The sequence below is a fragment of the Choloepus didactylus genome, chromosome 10, assembly GCF_015220235.1.
Source record: "Choloepus didactylus isolate mChoDid1 chromosome 10, mChoDid1.pri, whole genome shotgun sequence".
In the NCBI taxonomy this organism is placed as follows: Eukaryota; Metazoa; Chordata; class Mammalia; order Pilosa; family Megalonychidae; genus Choloepus; species Choloepus didactylus.
In genome coordinates this window covers 89,594,079-89,619,458 of record NC_051316.1, presented here as the reverse complement: position 1 = coordinate 89,619,458, position 25,380 = coordinate 89,594,079, and the positions used below count along the sequence as shown (strand labels likewise).

The following is a 25,380-nucleotide window of genomic DNA, read 5'->3' as shown; positions in this document are numbered from 1 at the left end:
AAGACTCTAGAAGAGCATAAAGAAGAATCTGAAAGAGTAAATAAAAAAAAAAGCAGACCTTATGGAAATAAAAGACATTGTGGATCAATTTAAAAATATACTAGAGACACACAACAGCAGATATGAAGAGGCAGAAGAAAGAACAGATGAACCAGAAGACAGGGTAGTTGAATATGAATGCACAAAAGAACAAATGGTGAAAAAAATTGAAAAATGTGAAATCGATCTCAGAGAAATGATGGACAACATGAAGTGAACAAACATAAGAATCACTGGTGTCTTGGAAGGAGAAGAGAATGGTAAAGGGCTAGGAAGAGTGTTTCAAGACATGCTGGGGAAAACTTCCCAACCCTTCTAAATGACACAAATATGCAAATAAAAGATGCCCAGTGAACTCCAAATAGAATAAATCCCAATAAACCTACTCTGAGACATACACTGATTAGACTGTCAAATGCTGAGGAGAAGGAGAAAGTTCTGAAACCAGCAAGAGAGAAACAATTCACCACATACAGGGAAACAACATAAGACTAAGTACTGACTATTTAGCAGGCACCATGGAGGCCAGAAGGCAGTGGTATGACATATTTGAAATTCTGAAAGAGAAACACTGCCAGCCAGGAATTGTTTTTTTTTTTTTTTTTTTGTCTTTTATTGCCTTTTTTAAGATACAGTTTTGAGATATATTCACATACCCTACAATCATCCACAGTGTACCATCATATGGTTGTGCATTCATCACCAAAATCAACTTTTCAACATTTTCGTTACCCCAAATAAATGAATTAATAAATGAAAGTAAAAAAGAACACACAAAACATTCCACCACCCGCCATACCAACCTATTTTTCATTTAGTTTTTGTTCTCATTTTTCTACTCATCTGTCCATACACTGGAAAAAGGGAATGTGAGCCATTTTCACAATCACACAGTCATAGCATGAAAGCTACAGTTATGCAACTGTCTTCAAGAGTCAAGGCTACTGGACTGCAGTTCGACAGTTTCGGGTATTTCTTCTAGATATTCCACTACACTAAGAGCTAAAAAGGGATATCTATATAGCACATAAGATGCCCTCCAGAGTGACCTCTCAACTCCATTTGAAATCTCTCAGCCACTGAAACATTATTTTGTTTCATTTCATTTCCTCCTTTTGGTGAAGAAGATTTTCTCAATCCTACAATGCCAGGTCCAGGCTTAACCCTGAAATCATATCCCATGTTGCAAGGGAGAGTTATACACCTGCGAGTCATGTCTCACATAGGAGGAAGGGCAGTAAGTTCACCTGTTGCGTGGGCTTAGAGAGAGAGGGTCACATCTGAGCAACAAAAAGGTTCTCTGGGGGAGACTCTTAGGTACAATTATAAGTAGGCTCAGCCTCTCCTTTGCAGCAAAAAGCTTCACAAGGGCACGCCCTGAGCCTACCAAGCTGTCAGTCCTCAACATTTGTGAGAACACCAATAACAACCCAAGTGTTGGAAGTCCAACAAATATATCCTCATCAAAAACTACCTACAAATAAAAGCCAGTGCCAGATGGCTTCACAGGGGAATTTTACCAAACTTTCCAAAAAGAACAGATATCATTACTGCTCAAACTCTTTCAAAAACTTGAAGAAAAAGGAACATTACCTAACTCATTCCATGAAGCTAATATCACTCTGATACCAAAACCAGATAAAGATACTACAAAAAAGGAAAACTATAGGCTAATCTCCCTAATGAACATAGATGCAAAAACCCCAAACAAAATAATTGAAAACCAAATCTAAAGGCACATGAAAAGAATTATATACCATGACCAAGTGAGGTTCATTCCTGGCATACAAGGGTGATTCAACATAAAAAAAATCAATTAATATAATTCAACACATTAACAAATTGAAAGGGAAAAATCAAATTGTTATTTGATAGACACTGAAAAATCATTTGACAAAATTCAACATCCCTTTTTGATAAAAACACTTCAAAATGTTTTTTTTTTTTTTTAATTTGATAAATAAAGTTTAAAAAAATCTATTTGGAAGGGAAAGGGGCCTCAAATTTCCAAAAACATTCTCAAAAAGAAGAACAAAGTGGGAGGACTTACACTTCCAGACTTTGAAGCCTACTATAAAGCCACAGTGGTCAAAACATCATGGTACTGGCACAAAGATAGATATTGGTCAATGGAATCGAATTCAGAGTTTGGAAATAGACCCCCAGTTATATTGTTGACCAATTTTTGAGAAGGCCCCCAAATCCACAGAACTGGGACAGAACAGTCTCTTCAACAAATGGGGCTGGGAGAACTGAATAGCCATAACCAAAAGAATGAAAGAGGACCACTACCTCACACCCTGTACAAAAATTAACTCAAAGTGGGCCAAAGACTTCAATATAAGAGACGGTACAATAAAACACTTAGAAGATAATATAGGGAAACATCTTCAGGACTTAGTAACAGGAAGTAGTTTCTTAGACCTTACATCCAAAGCACAAGCAATGAAAGAAAAACAGATAAACAGGAACTCCCCCAAATCAAAAGCTTCTGTGCCTCAAAAAACTTTGTCAAAAAGGTAAAGAGGCAGCCAACTCAATGGGACAAAATATTTGGAAACCTTATATCTGATAAGACACCAATATCCTGCATATATAAAGAAATCCTACAACTCAACAACAATAAAAACAGCCCAATTATAAAATGGGCAAAAGATATGAAAAAGTATTTTTCCCAAGAGAAAACATGAATGGCTAAAAAATACATGGAAAAAAAATGTTTATCTTCACTAGCTATTAAGGAAATGCAAATCAAAACCACAGTGAGATACCATCTCATACCAAGAATGGGTGCCATTAAACAAACAGGAAACAATAAATGCTGGAGAGGATGTGGAGAAAATGGAACTCTTATTCATTGCTCATGGGAATGTATAATGGTACAGCTACCATGGAAGACAGTTTGGTGATTTCTCAGCAAAGCAGATATTGAATTACCCTATGATCTGACAATTCCACTTCTCAGCATATACCCATAAGATTTGAAAGCAGTGACATGAACAGACATTTGTATACTGATATTCATAGCAGCACTGTTCACTATTGCCAAGAGATGGCATACCAGTTTGTATATATTATGTCCCCCAGAAAAAATCACGTTCTTTGATGCAATCTTGTGGGGGCAGACATATTAGTGGGGATTAAGTTGGAATGTTTGGACTAGGTTGTTTCCATGGAAATGTGCCCCACCCAACTGTGGGTGATAACTCTGACTGGATGATTTCCATGAAGGTGTGGCCCCGCCCATTCAGCATGGGCCTTGATGAGTTTACTGGAGCACTATATAAGCTCAGACAGAAGAAGCGGGCTTGCTATAGCCAAGGGGGACACTTTGAAGAATGCACTGGAACTGAGAGAGGAGCTTGAGATTACAGAGACATTTTGGAGATGGCCTTTGAAAGCAGACTTTTGCTCTGGTTAAGCTAAGAGAGGACAAAAGCCCCAAGAGCAACTAAGAGTGACATTTTTGAGGAGCTGAAGCCTAGAGAAGAATGTCCTGGGAGAAAGTCATTTTGAAACCAGAACTCAGAGCAGATGCCAGCCACATGCCTTCCCAGCTAACAGAGGTTTTCTGGACGCCATTGGCCATCCTCCAGTGAAGGTACCCGATTGTTGATGTGTTACCTTGGACACTTTATGGCCTTAAGACTAACTGTGTAACCAAATAAACCCCTTTATTATAAAAGCCAATCCATTTTTGGTGTTTTGCATTCCGGCAGTATTAGCAAACTAGAACAGATGGAAACAATCCAAGTGTCCTTCAACAGATGAGTAGATAAACAAAATGTGGTATATACATATGATGGAATAGTATGCAGCAGTAACAGGGAACAAGGCCCTGAAACATATGGCAACATGGATGAACCTTGAAGATATAATGCTGAGTGAAATAAATCAGACACAAAAGGAGAGCTACTGTACGTCACCACTTCTATGAACTCCCTGAACAATGTAAAATTAATGTCTTATAATGTAGAATATTGGGGACCTTATGATAGAGAAAAGCTAGTGAGGGGGAATGATAATCTAATATGTTCAGATATGTTAATGATGGTGAATTCAAAGGTATGGGAGTGTATGGGATGATGACTGTTAATGGGTTTATAAGTATCAGAACTGTATTGAAGGTGAATAGGATTGAACGGGGTTGTTTAAAGGCATATATCCCACAGAACAGCACTACAAATATAGATAGGTGCTTGCATGATATACTTCTAAGGTATGACACAAGCACAGAGAGTTGATAACAGAATGGTATAGGGAAAAAAATCTACCTATAGCATACTAGAGACCATAATTAATGGTATACCATATTAGTACCACAAAAATACCAGGGACAAATAATTAAGGGCTGAAAAGAACTACAAGATGTTTTGGGTCATGAGAATTGTTTAAAATGGAGAGTGATGAGAATTGTACAACTAAGTGATAATAATGTGAGATATGGATGGATTATCGTGGACATAACACATGCTATGTGAACTTAGGAACCCCCTACTTTATAAGTCAAGCCCTCAATTGTGAGGCTTGCTCTGGTGAAACTTATGGTTGTAAAGAGGAGGCGAAGCCCACCTGTAATTATGCCTAGGAGTCACCTTCAGAAAACCTCTTTTGTTGCTTAAATGTGGACTTTCTCTATCTAAGCCCAAAACTGCAAATAAATTCATCAACCTCCCCCTGACATGGGACAGGATCCCCCCATGTGAGTGAGTCTCCCTGGCAATGTGGGACACAGATTCTGGGAATGAGCTTGACCATGGCATTGAGGGATTGAGAATGGCTTTTTGACCACAAGTGGAAAAGAAAGGCAACAAAATAAGGTTTCAATGGCTAAGAAAATTCAAATAGAGTGAAGAGGGCTGTCCTGGAGGTTATTCCTATGCAAGCTTACCTAGAGATGCCAAATGACCACAGTATGATAAGCCCAAGTCAACAACAGTTCCGAAAACCCTGAAGAATACCCAGATCCCTACATGAGACTCTATAAAAGTTTCACTAAGTTTATTCTTCAGAAACTTAAATCCTTCAGAGAACTCCTATGAGTTCTATACTTCTGTGTATATATGTTTTATGTCACAAATCCAGAGACAACAGCCTCTTCAAGAACATCAACCAGATGTGTCCCTTTTTTACATAAAATCGGCACCCCTTTTCCACATGAACAAGTTAGGGTGGTCACTGCCTAGACGTCCCCGAAGTTTGGGATAGTGATTAAATTAGAGGAAGGGGTAGCAACAGACAAGATGGAATTTAACAAAGGATTACAATTACTGAATCTCCTTTTTTTTTTTTCCTTAGTTGCTGGGGTATTAGAATAGTAGAAGGAAAGAATTAAAATGGTAGAACTGTAACGCACAGCATCCTTTGAAATTTGTTCTTTGGCTACTTGTTAAATTGTAATTTGAAAGTTACTACCTTTTTGTATATATGTTATATTTCTCAATAAGGAAATAAATGAAACTACGGTGCTGTAACTCTTAATATTTTTGGAAATTTCCTATATAACTACTTGTTAAATCATACTTTGAAAGATACTATCTTTTTGTATATATGTTTTATGTCACAATAAGGAAATAACTGAAACTGTGGAACTACAACCCATAACATTCTTTGAAATTTGCTTTCTAACTACTTGTTAAATTGCACTTGGAAAGTTATTACTTCTATGTATATATGTTATATTCTATAATAAAAATATTATTTTAAAAAGTTAATTTTCTGTGGTGTACGCATACAATAGAATATTGAGTGGCTACAAGAAGGAATGAAAGTGTGAGACACGCAACTAGGTGAATGAATCTTGAGTACAACATTTTGAGTGAAGCACTCCAGAATCGAGAAGACAAACATTATAATGACTCACTATTATGGACTAACTACAATGTGTAAACTCTGAGAACTGCATCTTAGAACACAGCTTATCAGGGAAATGCTTATTGTAATGGTCCCTAGACTGTAAGCTCTTACAGCAGTCACATCTATTCCTGCGTTGTAATGGTTATCTCTAAATGCTGAAATGTTGAGCTCCTTGTGTATACCCTGGTCGGTCTCTGGAATTCTGGGTATCTGCGTGACACCCGAGACTCAGAGCTAGAACATGACAGCTAAATGTCAGTATTACCCCATATGACATCTGTTGAAAGAACTGAAAAAGAGAGGAACGAAGCAGATCTGGTTAGGACTAAGGCAAATCAGGCCAAAGGGGAAAGGACGATACTGACTGGGTTTTATAACTACAACTTTTGTGTGAGACCAAGGAGGAGACGTTTCTTTGGTGCAGGATCTATATTTTCTGTAGCACACTAGATAATTTAACTTGTACGATCAGTTTATTTGAACACCATAGGTGCACAGAGCTGTGAATGGGAAATGGGATTTGGTGAGTCTGTACAGGCTGGGGTGAAATCCTGATACATCCCAGAGTGATATGGGCAGAGAATAAAAGTGTATTGGCTGGGCCCCCCAAAGAACCCAAAGAACTGGGGAGAAATGTGGAAATGTTGGACTTCCCCACCTGGGTTATTGCTGATATTCCCTCAAACATTGAGGACTGCCAATTTAGTGGGCTGAGCCCTCGATCTGGGTGCCTTCCCCTGTGAGGCTAGTTGCTGCAAGAGAGAGGCTAAGCCTACTTATAATTGTGCCTAGGAGTCCCCCCACAGAGAGCCTCATTATTGCTCAGATGTGGCCCCCTCCCTCTCTAAGCCCACTGGCAGGTGAACTTACTACCCTCCCCCCTATGTGGGACATGACTCCCAGGGGTGTAAATCTCCCTGGCAATGTGGGAAATGACTCCTGGAGATGAGCCTGGACCCAGCACTGTGGAATTGAGAGGATCTTCTTGACCAAAAGGGGGGAAGAGAGATGAAACGAACTAAGGTTCCAGTGGCTGAGAGATTTCAAATGGAGTCAAGAGGTCACTCTGGAGGGTATTCTTATATGCTATCTAGATACTACGTTTTAGTTTTTAGTGTGTTGGAATGGCTAGAGGGAAGTATCTGAAGCTGTCAAACTGCAACACAGTGACTGATTCTTGAAGACGATTGTATAACTATGTAGCTTTGCACAGTGTGACTGTATGGTTGTGAAAACCTTGTGGCTCGTGCTCCCTTTATCCACTGTAAGGACGGATGAGTGGAAAAATGTGGACAAGCTTAAATGAAGAATAGAGTGGGAAAACTTAAATGAAGAATAGGTATGGAAAGATTTAGGTGTTCTTTTTTGCTTTTATTTTTATTTTGGAGTAAGGAAAAGGTTCAAAAATTGAATCTGGTGATGAATGTACAAACTGTATGATGGCGCCGTGAATAAGTGATTGTCCACTGTGGATGACTATAGGGTATGTGAATATATCTCAATATATTTTTTAAAAAGTAAATGAACAATTGGGGGGGGGGGGAGGGAAATGGGATGTTTTAGATGTTCTTTTTAATTTAAATTTTTATTTTATTTTTTTGGAGTAATGAAAATGTACAAAGATTGTGGTGATGAATACACAATTATATGATGATACAGTGAACAACTCACTGTACACTTTGAATGATTATATGTTACGTGAATATATCTTAATAAAATTGAATTAAAAAGTTCTTGAATAATTGAAAGTATGAAAATCAGTTCTTCAATTTTATTGTATGCGGATATGCTAATTAGCAACACAACACACAACATACGACGAATAAACTTTTTTATATAATCTTAAAAAAAAGAAGTTAATTTTAGTTTCTTTCATCAGTAGTAACTGGTGTACCACACCAATACCAGGGGTCAATAATAGGGGGAAATAAGGGATTTGGGGTATTTGGATTTTCTTGTTTTGTGATTATCTGATAATTTTCTTTATGGAGCAATGATAATGGTCTAAAATTGAGTTTGATGATGACCGCACAACTAGGTGATGATATTGAGACACTGATTGTATACTGTGATGGAATATATGACTTATGAATATATCTCAATAAAATCTGTAAAAAAAATTAACCTAATATGTACAGACATGATGAGGGTGGACTAAAGGTATGGGAATGGTCAGGGGTGATTATGGTTTGTTAATGGGATTATAAGTATCAGTGATGCATTTAAGGTAAACAGGCTTATAATTGGTTGTTTAAAGGCATGTAACCCACAGAGTAGCACCACAAACCTATATAAGTTTTAGCATGATATACTTATATGTATGACACTGGTGCAGAAGGTTAACAACAGAATGTTATGGAAAAACTACCCATTGCATATTTAAGATTATATTTAATAGGAATACCTTACCAACTCTACACTAATACTAAGGATGAATAACTGGCAGCTGATAAAGAGCTCTGGGATATATTATATTATGATAATTTAGTTTAAAGTTGAGAGTGATGATGATTGTACAACTAAGTGAAGATAATGTAAGAAACTGACCGTTTATCTTGGGATAGAATATATATTAAGTGAAGTTAGAACCCACTACTCAATAAATCAAGCTCTCCTAAAATTATGCCTAAGAGACACCTCCAGGGAACCTCTTTTGTTGCTCAGATGTGGCCTTTCTCTCTCTAAGCCCAACTTGGCAAATAAATTCATTAAACCTCCCCCCCTCCCACCACCACCACCACCACCACCACCACGAAGGACATGACTCCTAGGGGAATGACTTTCCCTGGCAATGTGGGACATGACTCTGGGAGTGAGCCTGGACCTGGAGTGAGGGATTGAAAATGCCTACTTGACCAAAAGGGGAGAAAAAGAAAGGTAATAAGTTGAAGTCACAGTGGCTAAGAGGTCCCAAATAGAGTCGAGAAGCTATCCTGGAGGTTTCTCTTATGCAAACTCCAGCTAGACATCACAAATGGCCACAGTATGCCATGCCCTTATCATTAGTAGTTCCCAAATACCTAGGTCTCTACCTGAGATTCTATAGAAGATGCACTCACTAAGTTTTATCTGTCAGAAACTTAAATCCACTAGAGTGTTCCTGTACCAGACAAGTCCTAAAATCCAGAGGCAACAGCCTCTTTAAGATCAACAATTAGTGCAGCCCCCTTCCCCATACTGTAGACAACCCCTTTAATATGAACAACTTAGGGTGCTCACTGCCTAGACACTCCTGAAGATGAAGAAACAGATTAAGTAAGAGGAAGGGGTAGCAACAAACAAGAAAAGGTTTAACAAAGGTGTATGAATGCTGAAACTTTATATAATTAAATACATATTTTTGGATGCTGGAGTGTTAGAAGGGCTGGAAGGAGGTAAATGACATGGTGGAACTGTAGTCTATAGCATCCTTTGGGATTTGCTCTATAGCTGCTCAGTGAATTGTGTCTTGAAGGTCTTCACCTTTCTGTATATAACTTGAATTGCATAATAGGGAAGGGACTGAGACTGTGGAACTGTAACCCATAACAATTTTTGAAACTACCTATATAACTGCTTATTGAGCTGTACATCGAGAGTTGACACCTTTCTGTATATATGTTATATTTTATAATAATGGAAATGGCTGAAGTTGTGGAACTGTGACCCATGACATTCTTTGAAATTTGCTAACAACTTGTGACACTGAACTTTGAAAGTTATCACTGTTATGTATATATGTTAAAGTTCACAATAAAAAAAAATAAAGTTATTATAAAGTTTACTAAAACTTTTCCTATTTGAAGATGACATATCCTACCTAAAGAAAATCCCCTAAAAAATTTTTACAACAAAGCTACTAGAGCTAATAATGATTTCAGCAAAGTTTTTGGGTTCAAGAGTAACAGACAAAAATCAGTTGTGTTTCTAATATACCAGCAACAAGTAATCTGAAAAGGAAATCAAGGAAAAAAATCCGTTTACAAAAGCAACCAAAAGAATCAAACACCTAGCAATAAATCTAAACAAGGATGTAAATGACTTGTACCTGGAAAACTACAAAACATTGCTGAAAGTAATTAAGGAAGGCCTAAATAAATGGAAGGACATTTCGTGTTCATGGATTGGAAGACTAAATATCATTAAGAGGTCCTTTCTACCCAAAGTGATTTATAGATTCAATGCAATCCTGATAAAAATTCAAACGTCTTTCTTTGCAGAAATGGAAAAGCAATCATCAAATTCATATGGAATAATAAGGGGCCATGGATAGCCAAAACCACCTTAAAAAAGAACAAAGTTGGAGAACTCAACTTCCCCATTTCAAAACTTTTTACAAAGCCACAGTAATCAAAACAGTGTGGTACTGGCACAAGGACAGATATACTGACCAATGAAACAGAATTGAGAGTTCAGAAAGAAACCCTCACATCTATGGCCAACTGATTTTTGACATGGGTGCCAAGTTTATTCCAAGGAGAAAGAATAGTCTCTTCAAAAAACTGGATATTCACATGCAAAGAAATGAAAGTGGGCCCCTACCTCATACCTTATACAAAAATTAACTTGAAATGGATCCACAACCAAAATATAAGAGCTAAAACTAAAAAACTCTTAAAAGAAAACACAGGGGAACATCTTCAGGACCTTGTATTAGGCAATGGAATCTTAGACTTTACACCAACAGCATGAACAACAAGAGAAAGAAAGATAAAATGGACTTGATCAAAATTAAAAACTTCTGTGCAAAGGACATTAACAAGAATGTGAGAAGACAATTTACAGAATGGGAAAAAATATTTGGAAACTACATATCTAATAAGGGTTTGATATCCAGAATATACAAAGAACTACAACTCAACAACAAAAAGACAAATAACCCAATTTAAAAAATCAGCCAAGGATTTGAATAGATATTTCTCCAAAGAAGATATACAAATGGCCAACAAGCACATGAAATGATGCTCAACATCATTAGCCATTAGGGAAATGCAAATCAAAAACACAGTAAGATATTACTTCATACCCACTAGGATGGTTACTACTTTTAAAAAAGGAAAATAACAAGTTAACAAGTGTGGGGAGAATTAGGAATCCTTGTGCATTGTTGGAGGGAATAAAAAAGGTGCAGCCACTAAGGAAACAGTTTTTCAGTTCCTTAGAAAGTTAAGTATATATTTACTATATGACCTGACAATCTCATTTTTAGTATATATCCAAAGGAATTGAAAGCAAGGACTTGAACAGCTATTTGCACACTGATGTTCACAGCAGCACAATTCATAATAGACAAAAAGGAGGAAGCAATCCAGGTGTCCACAAAAGCATGAATGGATAAACAAAATGTGGTATATTCATACAATGGAATATTATTTAGCTGTAAAAAGGAATGAAACTCTGATACATGGTACAACATGAATGTACCTTGAAGACATAATGCTGAGGGAAATAAGCCAGACACAAAAGGACAAGTATTGTATAATCTCACTTATGTGAAAACAATTGGAGTATATAAATACACAGAGTTTAAAATTCACTTACAGGTTATCATGGGCAAAGGTGCGAGTGGGGAATGGGGCTTAATGCTTAATTGGTACAGAGTTTCTGTTTGGGATGATGGAAAAATTTTGATAATGGATGGAGTTGATGGTAGCACAACATTATGTAACTAACCCCAGTGAATGGTATACTTGAAAGTAGTTAAAAAGGGAAATTTTATGTTGTAAATAGACTGCCACAATAAAAAAAAATAAAAAAACCCACCACAAAAAATAACCCTAATACACAGAGAGAACCCTAATGTAAACCATGGACTTTAGTCAATAATATAATTATAATAATATTGATTCATCAATTGTAACAAATATACTACACTAATGCAAAATGTTAATGATAGGGAAAACTAGGGAATGGGGGTGGGGTGGAGGGTGCGGCTAAATGGGGACTATACTTCTGCATGAGTTTTCTGTATATCTACAACTGCTCTTAAAAATAAAGTACTAAAAAAAGGAATAAATTTTCGTATCTTAAAGTCAACTAATACAAAAAAGTTAACTAATACATGTTCATTGTGGAAAAATCTAATATTAGAGAAAAGAAGACAATAATTATTTGCTGTCTTCCCATCCAAAGAAAATTACTTTTAACATTTTGGGATACTTCCTTTCGATCTTTCTGCTACCAAAGATTTATGGTTTTTGAATTTTTAATATGGTTATAAATGAAACCATACAATTTCAAATCAAATTTTTACTTAAAACTATGACATAAGAAATGTTTCATATTGCTAGGCCATCTGCAAAAACTATTAAATTATGCATAGTATTCTATTGAGAGAAGATGCTAAAATTTCCTTAACCATTCTTTTTTTGTTAGAAATTTAAGTTGCTTCCAAATTTTCCCTAATATAAATATTCTGATCACAAAGCTTTGCCTCGATTTGGGATTATTTTCCTAGGATAGATTTGTAAAATTGTAATTGCTGAGGCAAACAGAACAAAGATTTTAAGGCTTTTGATAAAATCTGCCAGACTGCTAACCGTGAGGGTCTTGGCAATCCACATGCCACCCAGAAAGATAGGAGTGCACAGCTACTTTACTCTGCTCTCACCCCAGATTTTTTTTTTTTAATCTTCATTTTATTGAGATACATTCACATACCACGCAGTCATACAGAAGAAATCGTACATTCGATTGTTCACAGTACCATTACATAGTTGCATTCATCACCTAAATCAATCCCTGACACCTTCATTAGCACACACACAAAAATAACAAGAATAATAATTAAAGTGAAAAAGAGCAATTGAAGTAAAAAAGAACACTGGGTACCTTTGTCTGTTTGTTTGTTTGTTTCCTTCCCCTATTTTTCTACTCATCCATCCATAAATTAGACAAAGTGGAGTGTGGTCCTTACGGTTTTCCCAATCCCATTGTCACCCCTCATAAGCTACATTTTTATACAATTGTCTTCAAGATTCATGGGTTCTGGGTTGTAGTTTGATAGTTTCAGGTATCCACCACCAGCTACCTCAATTCTTTAGAACCTAAAAAGGGTTGTCTAAATTGTGCATAAGAGTGCCCACCAGGGTGACCTCTCGGCTCCTTTTGGAATCTCTCTGCTACTGAAGCTTATTTCATTTCCTTTCACATCCCCCTTTTGGTCAAGAAGATGTTCTCCATCCCCCGATGCCGGGTCTACATTCCTCCCTGGGAGTCGTATTCCACGTTGCCAGGGAGATTCACTCCCCTGGGTGTCTGATCCCATGTAAGGGGGAAGGCAGTGATTTCACCTTTCAAGTTACTCACCCGAGATTTTATTACAGAAACAAAACAAAATAAAATCTAATCCTTCTTCCTATAAATAAATTTTTTTAAACCTTTTTATTATGGAAAAATTTAAAACAAATACAAAAATAGATGATAGAGTACAAAGAACCCCCATGGACCAGCTTTAACAGTCATGGCATATCTTCTTTCAATTCCACCCCCACCTACTTTTCCCTTCCTGTATTTATTTTGAAACAAATACTAGCCATTGTATCATTTCATCTGTAAATATTTCAGTATGTAAACCTAAAAAAAATAGATTCTTAAAAGAAAAAAACATAATTATAATACCATCTCCATATCTACAACAATAACAATAAAACAAGAATTCTCTAATATCATCAATCATACATTTTGGTTAGTGTTCAGATTTCCAGCAATCTCATAAATGTCACTTTTTGAAAAGCTTGTTTGCATCAGAATCCATCCAAATATGGTCAACACAATGTGAATGGTTGACATGTCTCATAAGTTTCTCCTAAACTAAATGTCGCCCTCTCATTCCCCTGCCCCCACCCATTTTATTTGTTGAAGAAACTGGGTCATTTTTTTTCTATAGAGTTTTGCACAGCCTGGACTTTGCTGATGGCCTCCCCATAGTATACTTTGACATATTCCTCCTTACTCTGTACTTCTTGCAAATTGGTAGTTAGATCATATTCAGGTTTCATTTTTTTTGGCAAGACTGTGGGCAGTGTTATAGTCTACTAATAAGAGGCATACAAAGTCTGATGCTAGCAGTTGTTGACCCATTAATTCATCAGGGGTTACAGATAACAACATTCCAATGCTATCATTCCTTCTCTGATTAGCTAGAATACTTTTATAAAGAAAAACTTCCCCTTTTCTACTATTTGGTTACCCAATGGTAGAGTTTAGTATATAGAACAGGCCAGATAAATGTGTGATTTTTGCCCTTACTTACCAGTTTTCAAAACAATGCATTTGTTCATTAGTTTTCTTCCAATGTAGATTGATTAGTCCCCCCCTTCAACATTATTATAAACTCATGGATTTAAATACATTTGATGTGTTTTTATCTGATGCAATTATTATTCTTACTGATGCTCAAATTGCCCTGTCTGTGTCAGTAGGCATCTCTTTCAGGTTGGCTCCTGACCTCTTTTGTCATGACCCCAGTTGTCCTTTGATAGCTTCCTTGGTAACTGGTATAAGATGTTCCAGGCTCATCTTGTACAATTTCTGCCCGAGATCTTGAATCAGCCATTTCTTCCAGTAGCCCTGTTCTGGTTTGCTAATGCTGCTGTTATGCAAAATACCAGACATGGATTAGCTTTTATAAAGGGGGTATATTTGGTTACAAATTTACAGTCTGAAGGCCATGAAAATGTCCAAATTAAGGTATCAACACAAGTATGCCTTCACTGAAGGAAGGCCAATGGCATCCAAAAAATCTCTGTTAGCTGGGAAGGCACGTGGCTGGTGTCTGCTGATCCTGGGTTGTGTTCCAGCTCCTCTTTCAGCTCTTGTGTGTTCTTCAAAATGTTGCTCTTGGGATGTTTTGTCCCCTTAGCTTCTTCAGCTTCTGCATCTAAGCATCTGGGTTTGTCTCTTAGCTTCGCCAGCATACCTTTTCTCTCCAAAATGTCCCTCTCAGCTGCTCTGAGTTCTTTCTGTTTGTGAGCTCTTTTATAGGACTCCAGTACTTTAATCAAGACCCACCCTGAATGGACGGGGTCCATATCTCCATGGAAATAATGTAATCAAATGTTTTGCCCACATCTCCATGGAAACAGTCAATTAAAGAACATGGCGTCTGGGGGGACATAACACATCCCAAACTGGCACAAGCCCTGATTCTTTTTAGTAGAAAATGGTATTTTAAGAACACAATCTTGGCAATAAAAAAAGAATACTTTTTGAAACGTTAAAACTTCCTTTTTCATTTTATGATTCTGAACGAGTGTGAATAGTTTCCTTTCCATTTTTTTCCTATTCTATAATCATTTATATATTGAGGTTTTAATTTTTTTGTTTTCCTTAACAAAAAAATAAAATACCCCTCAGTTGTGCCTCCCACCACTACTCCTCTCACCTGGTTCACTCTAGAGAGTTCTCTGTAATGGTGGCTCCCTAAGTCTCTCCCACTGGTGCTACGGCTTCACAGAGGCCACAGTGAACATGGGAGGTTCACAGTATCCCAACTTACCTTCTCTGAATATCAGTTTTCTCATGTCTAAATGAAGATAGCGATACCTCCACCTTGGATTGAGGAGTAAATGAGACAATGCGTCGATAAAGGGTAGGACATAGGGCCTGGCATAGAATAAGTTCTCAGGAAATGGCAGTTATTATTACTTGGCTCAAATATTTGTCTGGACCTCGCAGGGGTGAAATGATTTGAAGCCAGTTAGCATCAAAGGTGGAACCAGAATTGTGAGCTTGCTCCTACTGCTGTCACACCTGGGGTTAAAGGGAAGCTGCAGACAATGGCTGACAGTTTTGCTTGGTTCTGAAGATTAAAAAAAGTGTGCCTTCTCATAGGTGACTGCTGAACAGAAAGAGTCCGCAAGCTTAAGAGTCAGGGACAGTTTAGGGGAAGATTAAAGCTGTGTGGGCTGATCTAGCCAGATCTTGCTGGCTGCCAGAGGAGGCCACTTAGTGTGAAGGTCAAGTCCCTAAATTCTTGGATTGGGCTTCTTCCCGCATCTGCTATTTCCTGGCAGTGTGACCTAGGGCAAGTCAGACCACCTCTCCAGCCTGTTTAATCAGCTGCGAAATGCAGCGGGGCCTATGGAGGAAATTAAATGAGACCATCCATATTAAACACTTGGCTAGGGGTATACGACACAACAAACCCCAGTAATTATCAGGTCTTTGTTTCTCTTCAGATTATGGTGTGGTAGAAGGAGCAACATGAAACCTTCCAGCTCTGCCATAAAGACAGAACTTAATAAATACTTCCTAATGTTCTTTCCAGCCCAAACATCTCTCTATCATGATTTGGATTTTCATCTATCTGGAATGTGTCAGTTTCTAATGTTTCTGAAGAACCAGGCTGTAGTGACCTTGAACTTTTGGTAGACTGAGGGCAATGTATCCATCATACACAGTCCAATGGACGTCCTTCTCCAAACTAGCTAATGCTGGCCACAGTCAGAAGCAAAACGCCTACTGACAGGGGCTACAGGTCTGTTTCTGGCAACCGCTACAAGACACAGCTAATGCCATCTGGTAATGAAGTAGGCTTGCTGTTGCCAAGGTAACACGTTTTCTATACTAAGAAGCATATTTCCAAAGAGCTCACTCACTACTCTTACTGCGTCTGTCACTGTGAGTGCTCAAATGGCATGCTGTAAAGAGTCAAAAGAAGCACTGTGCTTTCTGAATAGGAACAATGGTATACTTGAAAAGGAAGTTGGGCTGGCCTTCCACATTGGTCATCACCGTTCCAGGGAAGTGCATTTAGAAATACTATCACTTGGCAGGGTAAACTGTCTTCTGGGTAGTTAGGGCTGATACTGGTGGTCTTCTCTATCTTATCTTTTAGCAGCACCCTGCCAAGCTATATTCTATCAAGATAATTTCTAGCTCACAAGGGCAAGACAACTCACAAGCCAGTAAAGGAAAAGTGGGAAAAAAATTTGAGGATAATAGAAAAAGAAATTCAGTTTAGCTCTGCCACCAGATGATATCTAACAAAACATCCAACAAACTTGGTAGTTGAAATATTATCCATATTCTATACTGGTAGACCAAGTGAGCTGAGGAGGCAAGAACAGATGATTACTTAAAACCTTATTCCTACAATGGTTGTGCAGGGGGGAAAGACATTTGGAAACTAAGCAGTATCTGTATGTAGGATATAGGTGAGGTGAGCTGACGAGATGTACGTTTGCATGAGGGACCCAGTAGCCAGATACAGCATCCCTAACCTGGCATAAAGCATGTGTGTGGGAGGTGAGAAGATGACTCTAAGCAGAGCACAGTATTTGTCATTCTGACAAACTGCTGCATGTTGAAGCTTGGCTTTGGGGTAGGGGCAACATTAAAAAAAAAAAGCCAACTATTTATATAAAGCCATCCACAAATATTATTTTCCAAGTACAAACAAGGTAATGATGTGTAAGTAACCTTAAGAAGTCTGCTATAATTTAAATGTCTTACTAAGTGTAGCTAGAAAGTAAGAAAGAAAAAGGGAGAAAAAGACAGGTATATCTAAAGGCAATTTAGGAAGAGTTTTTATTCAGTACAGTACTTTCCCCTTTGTACTGACTCTGAAGGAAGAACAGGATAAGGTGAATGATCCTGGGAAGAATTTATTTATTAAGCAAATAAGTGTTTATACTATGTGAAGTACTAAGCAAAGACAGTTTCAGAGAATCATATAATTTTTTTGTAAAAATTTTAATTAATTTATTTTTTATTAGAGAAGTCATGGGTTTACAGAACAATCATGCATAAAATACAGGATTCTCATATACCACCCTATTATTAACACCTTGTACTGCTATGATACCTTTGTAACAACTGATGAAAGCACATTTTTATAATTGTACCAGTAACTATGGTTTAATATAATTCTAGAGCTGGAAGGGATTTAAAAAATCATTCTGTACAACTTCCCCATTTTTAAAGGGATAAACTGAGGTCTAGAGAGTTAAGTATCAAATATGGCTCTTGGCTGTAAGGAGGTGACTAAATTGACATGTATCTGAAATAACTGCAGGGTACATAAGTGACACACCACATAGCTTCACTGTGTGCTTGAGGAATTTTGAGAGTCCTCAGGCTATTTTATAATCTTACATGTTCTCTGAGTGAGAAGGTATCTTGACATCTTAGTCCATTGTTTCTGTGTAAGCATAAACCACTAGTTTTCCCTCATTTGCCACTAATGCTTTTCTTACCTCTCTTTCTACTACCTACGTGGACTTGACAGCCCAGGATTAAAACTGATGACAAAGATGATGAAGTAACGGGTGTAATCATAGAGTCTCCTTTTTTTTTTTTTTTTTTTTCTTATTTCTTTTTCTAAGAATTTCAACAGTCAGGATTTATACTTTTTCCAGAAAAGTTACCTATTTCAATTATTTTCAGAGTAAAAGAAAAAAAAATTCAAGTGAGGAAGATGCTTCATTATCAAGCTGTCTAGCACAATTCGAAAATGCCTGGTTTAGTGCCTGTCCAATTTACCATATATTTTCAAAGGACGGACATGGCTGTATAGAGAGCATTCTCCAAATGGTGTTCCATGGAACACTCCTCCAAGAGAGGTTCACTGACTCCTGGGGTTTTCCCCCCAAATAATGCAAATTTACCCCTTTTCTCTCTAATTAGGACAGATGCATGCACATAAGGCCACAGCTTTTTCCTTTTTCTAAGAACTCTGTAATACAACCAAGGCAGGTGTCTTATTTTCATAACCGTCTTAATGGAAGAAAACTGAGGTTTAGAAACGTTTAAGTCTGGTCCAAGGTCACTGCTTTTCTGCGCAGTGCCAGATTCCATTTCTTGCTGTTTCCTCATCTCATGCCTAGTCCATGGCCCCACACCAGTGTCTTAAGTCAGAGAGGGAACCAAGAAACAGTAACCACAGAGCCTTGGTCACCTAATCCTCCAACTGCTCAGGAATCTTCTCTGGGACTCTGCTAAATGGCTCAAAACTTGCTTCCCAAGCATTCTGGCTTCCCACACACATGGCCATATATACACACTTCTGACTCCATCCATAAGATGCTAATAAAATAGGTACTTTGTCTAATTTGAGCATTTTTCGAAAAAAAATTAGCACTCTGAATTTTGCACAGCTGCTAGGTACATGTAGTCCTGACAGAAGCATGCAGGGTGGAATTGTTCCCCTAACAGCAGGCCTTGAGAAGCTGCAGCAGCAAGGGGGATTTAAAATTAAGAAGTAGGGAGGGAAACTGGCTATTGCTTCTTTCTAGGAAAACCGTGAAACTGGATATAGCCAGGAGAAAATTGTGACAGACCAACTATGAAAGGCTGAAACTCGGGCAAAGCTGCGGTGGACAAGATAAACTGTGTCAAGTCTTGAAAAGAACAGACCACCAGTACTACCAAGAGCTGGAAAGTAACCAAATCACAAAAAGAAAATGGGGCAATGTGACTTGGAAACCAAGAGGTCAAACAGAGGGATCGTCAAAGTTAAAAAGACATTCTTCTATGCTAAAGGTCACTCATTTTGCTCAATGGGATGGATCAAGTTGTGCATGTGATGTGAGTGATGTAATGTAGTATAAGAAAGGAAAAACAGAACTGGAAAGGAGCTCCCACATATGGACCAGACTTGAGATACAAAGTCGTTACAGCCTCAAGGGGTGAACTATATTTTGCCTTTTGACAAGGACACAGGAAAAATGAAGCAAGTAAGCTGACTTCAGGTTCAGAAAACAAACTTGCCAGCAAGGCAGTAGAGCCTGGGAGTTACATTTATGGACCTTGGGAGAAAAACAGACCTGAGATAACATCTTGGTTCTGCCCTTTCCTGACTGCTTGACACTGGGCAAGTTACTTACCTTCTTCAAGTCCCAGTTTTCTAACTTGTAATCCCAGGATATTAGTGTGTCTCAAAGGGTTGTTGTAAGGAGAAAATGACCCAACACATATGAAGTGCTTAAGCACTGCAATTAAAACATGGAAAGTACTAAATCAGTGGTCATGCTAGGTTATTCCCATCATTCTCATCATCATAGGGGCAAGGCAACATGGTATAGGGGAAGGAGGCAGGGCTTTGGAGCCTGAGAAGACACCAAAGTTCAAATTCTGCCTCTGTTATGTACAGGGCAATGTGGGTCCTGGGATAACAACCCCTGAGCTTCAGCTTTCTCATCTCTAAAATAGAACTATTTGTAAGGACTGCACAGCTAGTGCTATTCAGTGTTAAGGACAGTAATTACTGGTACTCAGTGGGCACTTACTATGTGGTAGCTATTATCATCAATATTACAATATCAATATCAAAAAATTTTAAAAATTGTTGTCAACTTTTAATAATAAGTATTAACAAACAGTCTGCCCAAGAAAATAGGGCTTGTTGGGTCACATATTGATGACTGATTTTTTTTTTTTTCCTTTTTAATGCAATTTTATTGAGATATATTCACATACCATACAATCATTCAAAGTGTACAGTTGTTCACAGTATCATCATATAGTTGTTCATTCATCATCACAATCATTTTTTTGAACATTTTTATTACCCAAAAGATAAAAATAAGAATAAAAATAAAAGTAAAAAAGAACACCCAAACATCCCATACCCCTCCTCCCCACCCTATTATTCATTTGTTTTTTTGGCCCCATTTTCCTATTCATCTGTGCATACATTGGATAAAGGGAGTGTGAGCCACAAGGTTTTCACAATCACACAGTCACACTGTATAAGTCATAGAGTTATACGATTGTCTTCAAGAACCAAGGATCCTCGATTGTAGTTCAACAGTTTCAGGTACTTCCTTCTAGTTATTCTAATACACTAAAAACTAAAAGAGATATCTATATAATGCAAAAGAATAACCTCCAGAATGACCTCTCAACTCCCAATTTGAAATCTCTCAGTCACTGAAACTTTATTTTGTTACATTTCTCTTACCCCTTTTGGTCCAGAAGACTTTCTTAATCCTATGATGCTGGGTCCAGGCTCTTCCCTGGGAGTCATGTCCCATGTTGCCAGGGAGATTTACACCCTTGCCTCCCCAATCCTTTTTAAACAGTTGTAAAATAGTTCACACACTATTTTGCATGTTTTTTTTCACTTTAATAATCTATCTCAGAGATAATTCCCTATCAATACATAAACTTTTTTTTTATTCTTTTTTTGGTATTACATAGTATTTCACTGTACCATCACTTATTTAATCAGCTCCTTGCTGATAGGGATTAGGTTGCTTCTAATTCTTTGCTGTAATAAGTAATGCCAGAATGAATAACCCTGAGCTACATAATTTTATAAGTATCTGTAGAAAATTATATCTGTAGGATAAATTCTTAGATGTCAAAAGTCATGCCCTTTCCACTATTCCATGCTGCCTCAAGGAAGCAACCCATAGCCAGATTCATGATGACTTATATTTAAATTATTTTATTTAAAAACTTTACCTAAATACCTAAAATATGCTTTCATTATAATAAAAAATTAGAAACAGTTTTTCAGAATAAGCTCAAAGACCAAAAGAGTTTGAGAGAAGGTTTTTTATGCCAAACTAAAATGATTTCAAAACCAGTGGTACATATTGTGCTTGCTCACTTCCCATTCAGAAGGTATCTGCTCCTGAGGAATCCATGTCACCCTGTATTGTGCTGACGATGCTCAGAGACTGAGAGCCGTCGTCAAGGTTCACTGAGGGCAGTGTCACAGACATCTTGGCTGGTGCTGCCTGAGAAGTGAAGAGTGGTCCTGCTTTACCACCTGTAAATAAAGATGTGAGGTATAGACTGGGCTCAACTTGTGTCCGATCCATATCACCTAGTGAAGCTGGGAGAGCAGGAGGGTCGCCTTGGACCGGGTCTGAAGGGGACTATCTGTTTCTTTTTCGGCTCAGTGGAGAAAGCCCCAGTCATTTTCAGTTTCCAGGGCTGTGACTGATGACTGATTTTAATCATTTGCTCAATGAGTATCAGTGCTAACAATTTGGACATTTTTTTATTTTCTAGAAATTACTCTTCTCTTCTAAAGTTACAACTGCCCTGGTGGAAGGGAAATTTCATCAGAGAGGACTTACCCATTTGGCAATTTTCATTAAAAAGTTTTATGACAAAGAAGGGTTGTGAAAAAACTTTCCTTTTCATATTATAAATGCAAACTTCTTTACTCACAATCTTCCTGTCTCATCTCTTTCTCCCACTCAACAATAACAACAAAAATGCACACATAATATAGAAATGAAGAGAGAATAGAAAAGAATTATGCTTCTTAGCCTAGCATGCTACCTCTGGGCTTCCCTTGAAGTGTTACAAAAAAATTCTCCAAATCATCAAAATAAAATTTAGTCCATTTATTTTATAAAATATACACTCAAATACATAAATATAGTTCTTCCATGGAAAAAAGAGTATACAGAACTAATGCCAATGGCTGTATAAAAACAGGGCATCCCCAATTCCAGAACGATTTTATGGGAATCAAGTGGGATACAGGTTAACTGACAAAATGAGAAGACGACTATTGTTTTCTTGAACATTCTGAAAGTATCAAGTTTCTCCTAACAGATCTGAAGAGGAATCCTTGACAGCACAAACTCTTTACATGTACCTTACACTGAACATGACAATAATGAAGCTCATAATGTTCCCATCTTGCAAACACTACCTGCCACCCAGGGAAGTAGCTGTTTTTTTGTGTTTGGGTGGAACCAACTGGACCTGGGGTAGGTACTCAGTCCAAGGATGTCCCCATACAGTGGCCTGGTGCAGAAGGCCCCCATAGGGACAATGGAACTGGCAAGGTCAATTAAACTATCTCCCTCCAGAATTTGGACTGAAGGACAAGGAGAGGATTGGTAGAAAGAAATAGCATTAGCATGAGAAGAAGACCATGTAGGAAGCTAGAGGGGGAGGAAAGGAGGAATAGGGGAAAGGAGGGAGGAAGAGACAGACACATGCACACCAGAACCTAGAGCTGTCTTGGATTGCAAATGGTTTGCCTTTCCAATTCCTTCTACTTTCTGTCCAACAAATATCTACTAATAAAATATTATGCACAGGCTACGCATCAGGTACAAAGGCAAAAATGAAATAGACATTCACAGAGCTAACAGTCTAGTAGAGGAAACAGGCAACCAATAAGTATCTAAACAAATACAATTTGCAAAGAGTTATGAAGGAAATAAACAAAAGGGGGATAATAACAAAGAGAATATTTAGATAATAGCTATATGTGAAAAAAAAAGTGGCATTCAAATGGGATAATTCAACTATTCATTTGCTCATTCATTCACTCAAATATCTATTAAATGCCCACTATGTGCCAAGTATTGTTCTAAACACTGGAGATGAAGTAGTGAACAAAACCAACATCTCTGCTCCCAAGAAATGTATATTCTTTGGTGGGGGGTGGGGCAGGGGAAGCAACAGACAAGAAACAAACAAAAATTGATTTAATCTGTATGGGACTATGAAGATAACAAAGCTGGGCAAGGGGGTAGGTTCAAGTTTGGTGGTAACCTACAGGGTGAGACCAAGCTAGTCCATGCAAAGTGTTGGAGCATAACATCCCAGGCAAAGAGAAAAGCATGTACAAAGCCTAGTGTGGAAAAATATCTGGTGTCTGAGGAACAGAAAGGAGGCCAATGAGGCATGGAAGATAATGGCATGAACTAGGCAAGAGGCAGTCCAGATTGATCTTTGAGGTCTGACAAGGAGTTTAGTTTCAGTCTAGGTAAAATGGGAAGCCATTGTAGGGTTTTGCAGAGAAATACCATGCCCAATATATGCTTTTGAAAAAAAAAAAACCCCATGATTGCTTTGTAGGGGTATCAAGAAAAGATATAGGAAGACCCTTGTAGTGGTGGCCCACAAGAGAGGTGATGCGGTACACCTTCAGCTAAGGGTGGTGGAAATAGAGAAGGTGAGAAGCAAACGGATGGGAGCTGAGGGCTGAGAAAAAGGGGGTAAATTAAGGGGCTTCTAGGTTCCAGGCTTGAGCACTAGGTTTTGCTACTTACTGAGATGAGTTGAGGAAGGACAGAGGAAAAAAAAACAGGAAAAATCATGTCTCTTTTACTATGTTTCAGATATTTTTGAAACATCTAAGTGGAGATGTTAAATGGGCAGCTCAGAGATTGGGACTCAAGCTGAAGTCTGGGCTAGAGATAGTTCAATTTTATAAACAATCATAACAGATTCTCTTTTTCAAGGTAGCCTAAATGAGTCTCAGATGAGCTGAAACCCACACACCTAAGCAGCTTTAGTCTGGGCTTTGAAGTGCTCAGGGGAGCTCTTCTGAGGAGAGGTAGATCCTAGACACAAACAGGAATTGCTCCCTTGATGAGGTAGATTCAAATCCAAGTGAAGGCCCCCAAACAGACCAGCCACTTGCCCGATGCGCTATAATAGTACCATGGTGCCCTCTGTAGCAAACTTGTTCCTGTAAAGTCTCCAGTTCTTCTGCTGATACCCTGTTAGCCAGCACTTGGCTTTTTAGTATTTTGTCTGTAGGATGTGTGCCAACTTGACCTTGATGTAGAAAATTTTAATTCAAATCAATACATGGACAAGGTCACTTTAAAATTCAATTAATATGAATGGGAAGAAATGCCCCACAGCTCTGTGAGCTGAAAATGGAACAGCTGCAATTTAACAACAACAAAAAAGACATCCACTCAACCCTGTTTGGATTCTTCTGTGTTTGATAAAGCAGCTATCTGTGTCCTTAAATACATGCAATAGTATAGAATATTAAAAAAAAAATTTTTTTTTGCTTCTATTTAAGGTTGCTTAAAATTAGTTACTGTAGTTTGTTTGAAGAAAACATAAAATGTACTGAAAACTGAATTCCTATAAGCTGATTTTAAATAAATTAAATCCTGGACTTCAATTTACCAAGTAATCCCTAGAGGAATCTAAAGGTTTAATACAGTTTGAATAGTATCAATTTGCATTTATATAGAATGTATCTAGGAAGCACTCTGCAATGATAACCATAATATAAAGGGAAACTGAGGTGCTAGTGTTTAAGAGATTTCTTTGGTTCCTACAAGCATTATACAACCATGACTCTGATACTCCCTTCTCAGACTTAGCATCTCTTCCTCTAATTTCACTCCTTATTAGTGACAGAACTTTATTGTATATCAAGAAGTGGAGAATCACACAACACATAATAGGAACATATCATTATTACTGGGTTTCTCTGCATTGTTCTTTTCCTTCTGCTTCACTCCTATCCCATTTGGAGTCTCAGTTTTTCTACCCTTAAACCAGGTTAGAATGTAATGCAAATAATCACACATCCCTCTAAAGACAAAACTGCTTTGTAACTTCAAGGAACAATTGCAAATTATGTAAAATTGTAAAGCAATATCAGAAGTGCCAGTGAAATATCAAAAATCCATTTCTCAATTTATTTTATATTTGGATGTTGAAAAAAATGCTGTTGAAGGGACCAGTGCTGAGCTAGAGCAAGGAAAGCCCCCATACTTTGGATGGCTTTTACAATATCCTAGGGAATCCTCATTGATTTGAAGCGCAGATGTC

The 25,380-nt window shown here is 37.8% G+C and overlaps 1 protein-coding gene across 2 annotated transcripts in view; it reads right to left on the bottom strand.

Annotated features, from left to right (window-relative positions):
- The window catches only part of MED27 (mediator complex subunit 27), a 296,509-nt gene that overhangs the window by 52,307 nt on the left and 218,822 nt on the right, over nucleotides 1-25,380 (bottom strand). The window contains exon 5 of one of the 2 annotated variants that reach the window (XM_037851143.1): nucleotides 21,364-21,595. The exons of the other annotated variant lie outside the window; for it this stretch is intronic. Within the exon in view, the coding sequence (XP_037707071.1) occupies nucleotides 21,539-21,595 (57 nt within the window). The 3' untranslated portion in view covers nucleotides 21,364-21,538. Of the gene's footprint in view, nucleotides 1-21,363; nucleotides 21,596-25,380 lie in introns of those variants that run through there. 2 annotated transcript variants of the gene reach the window in all.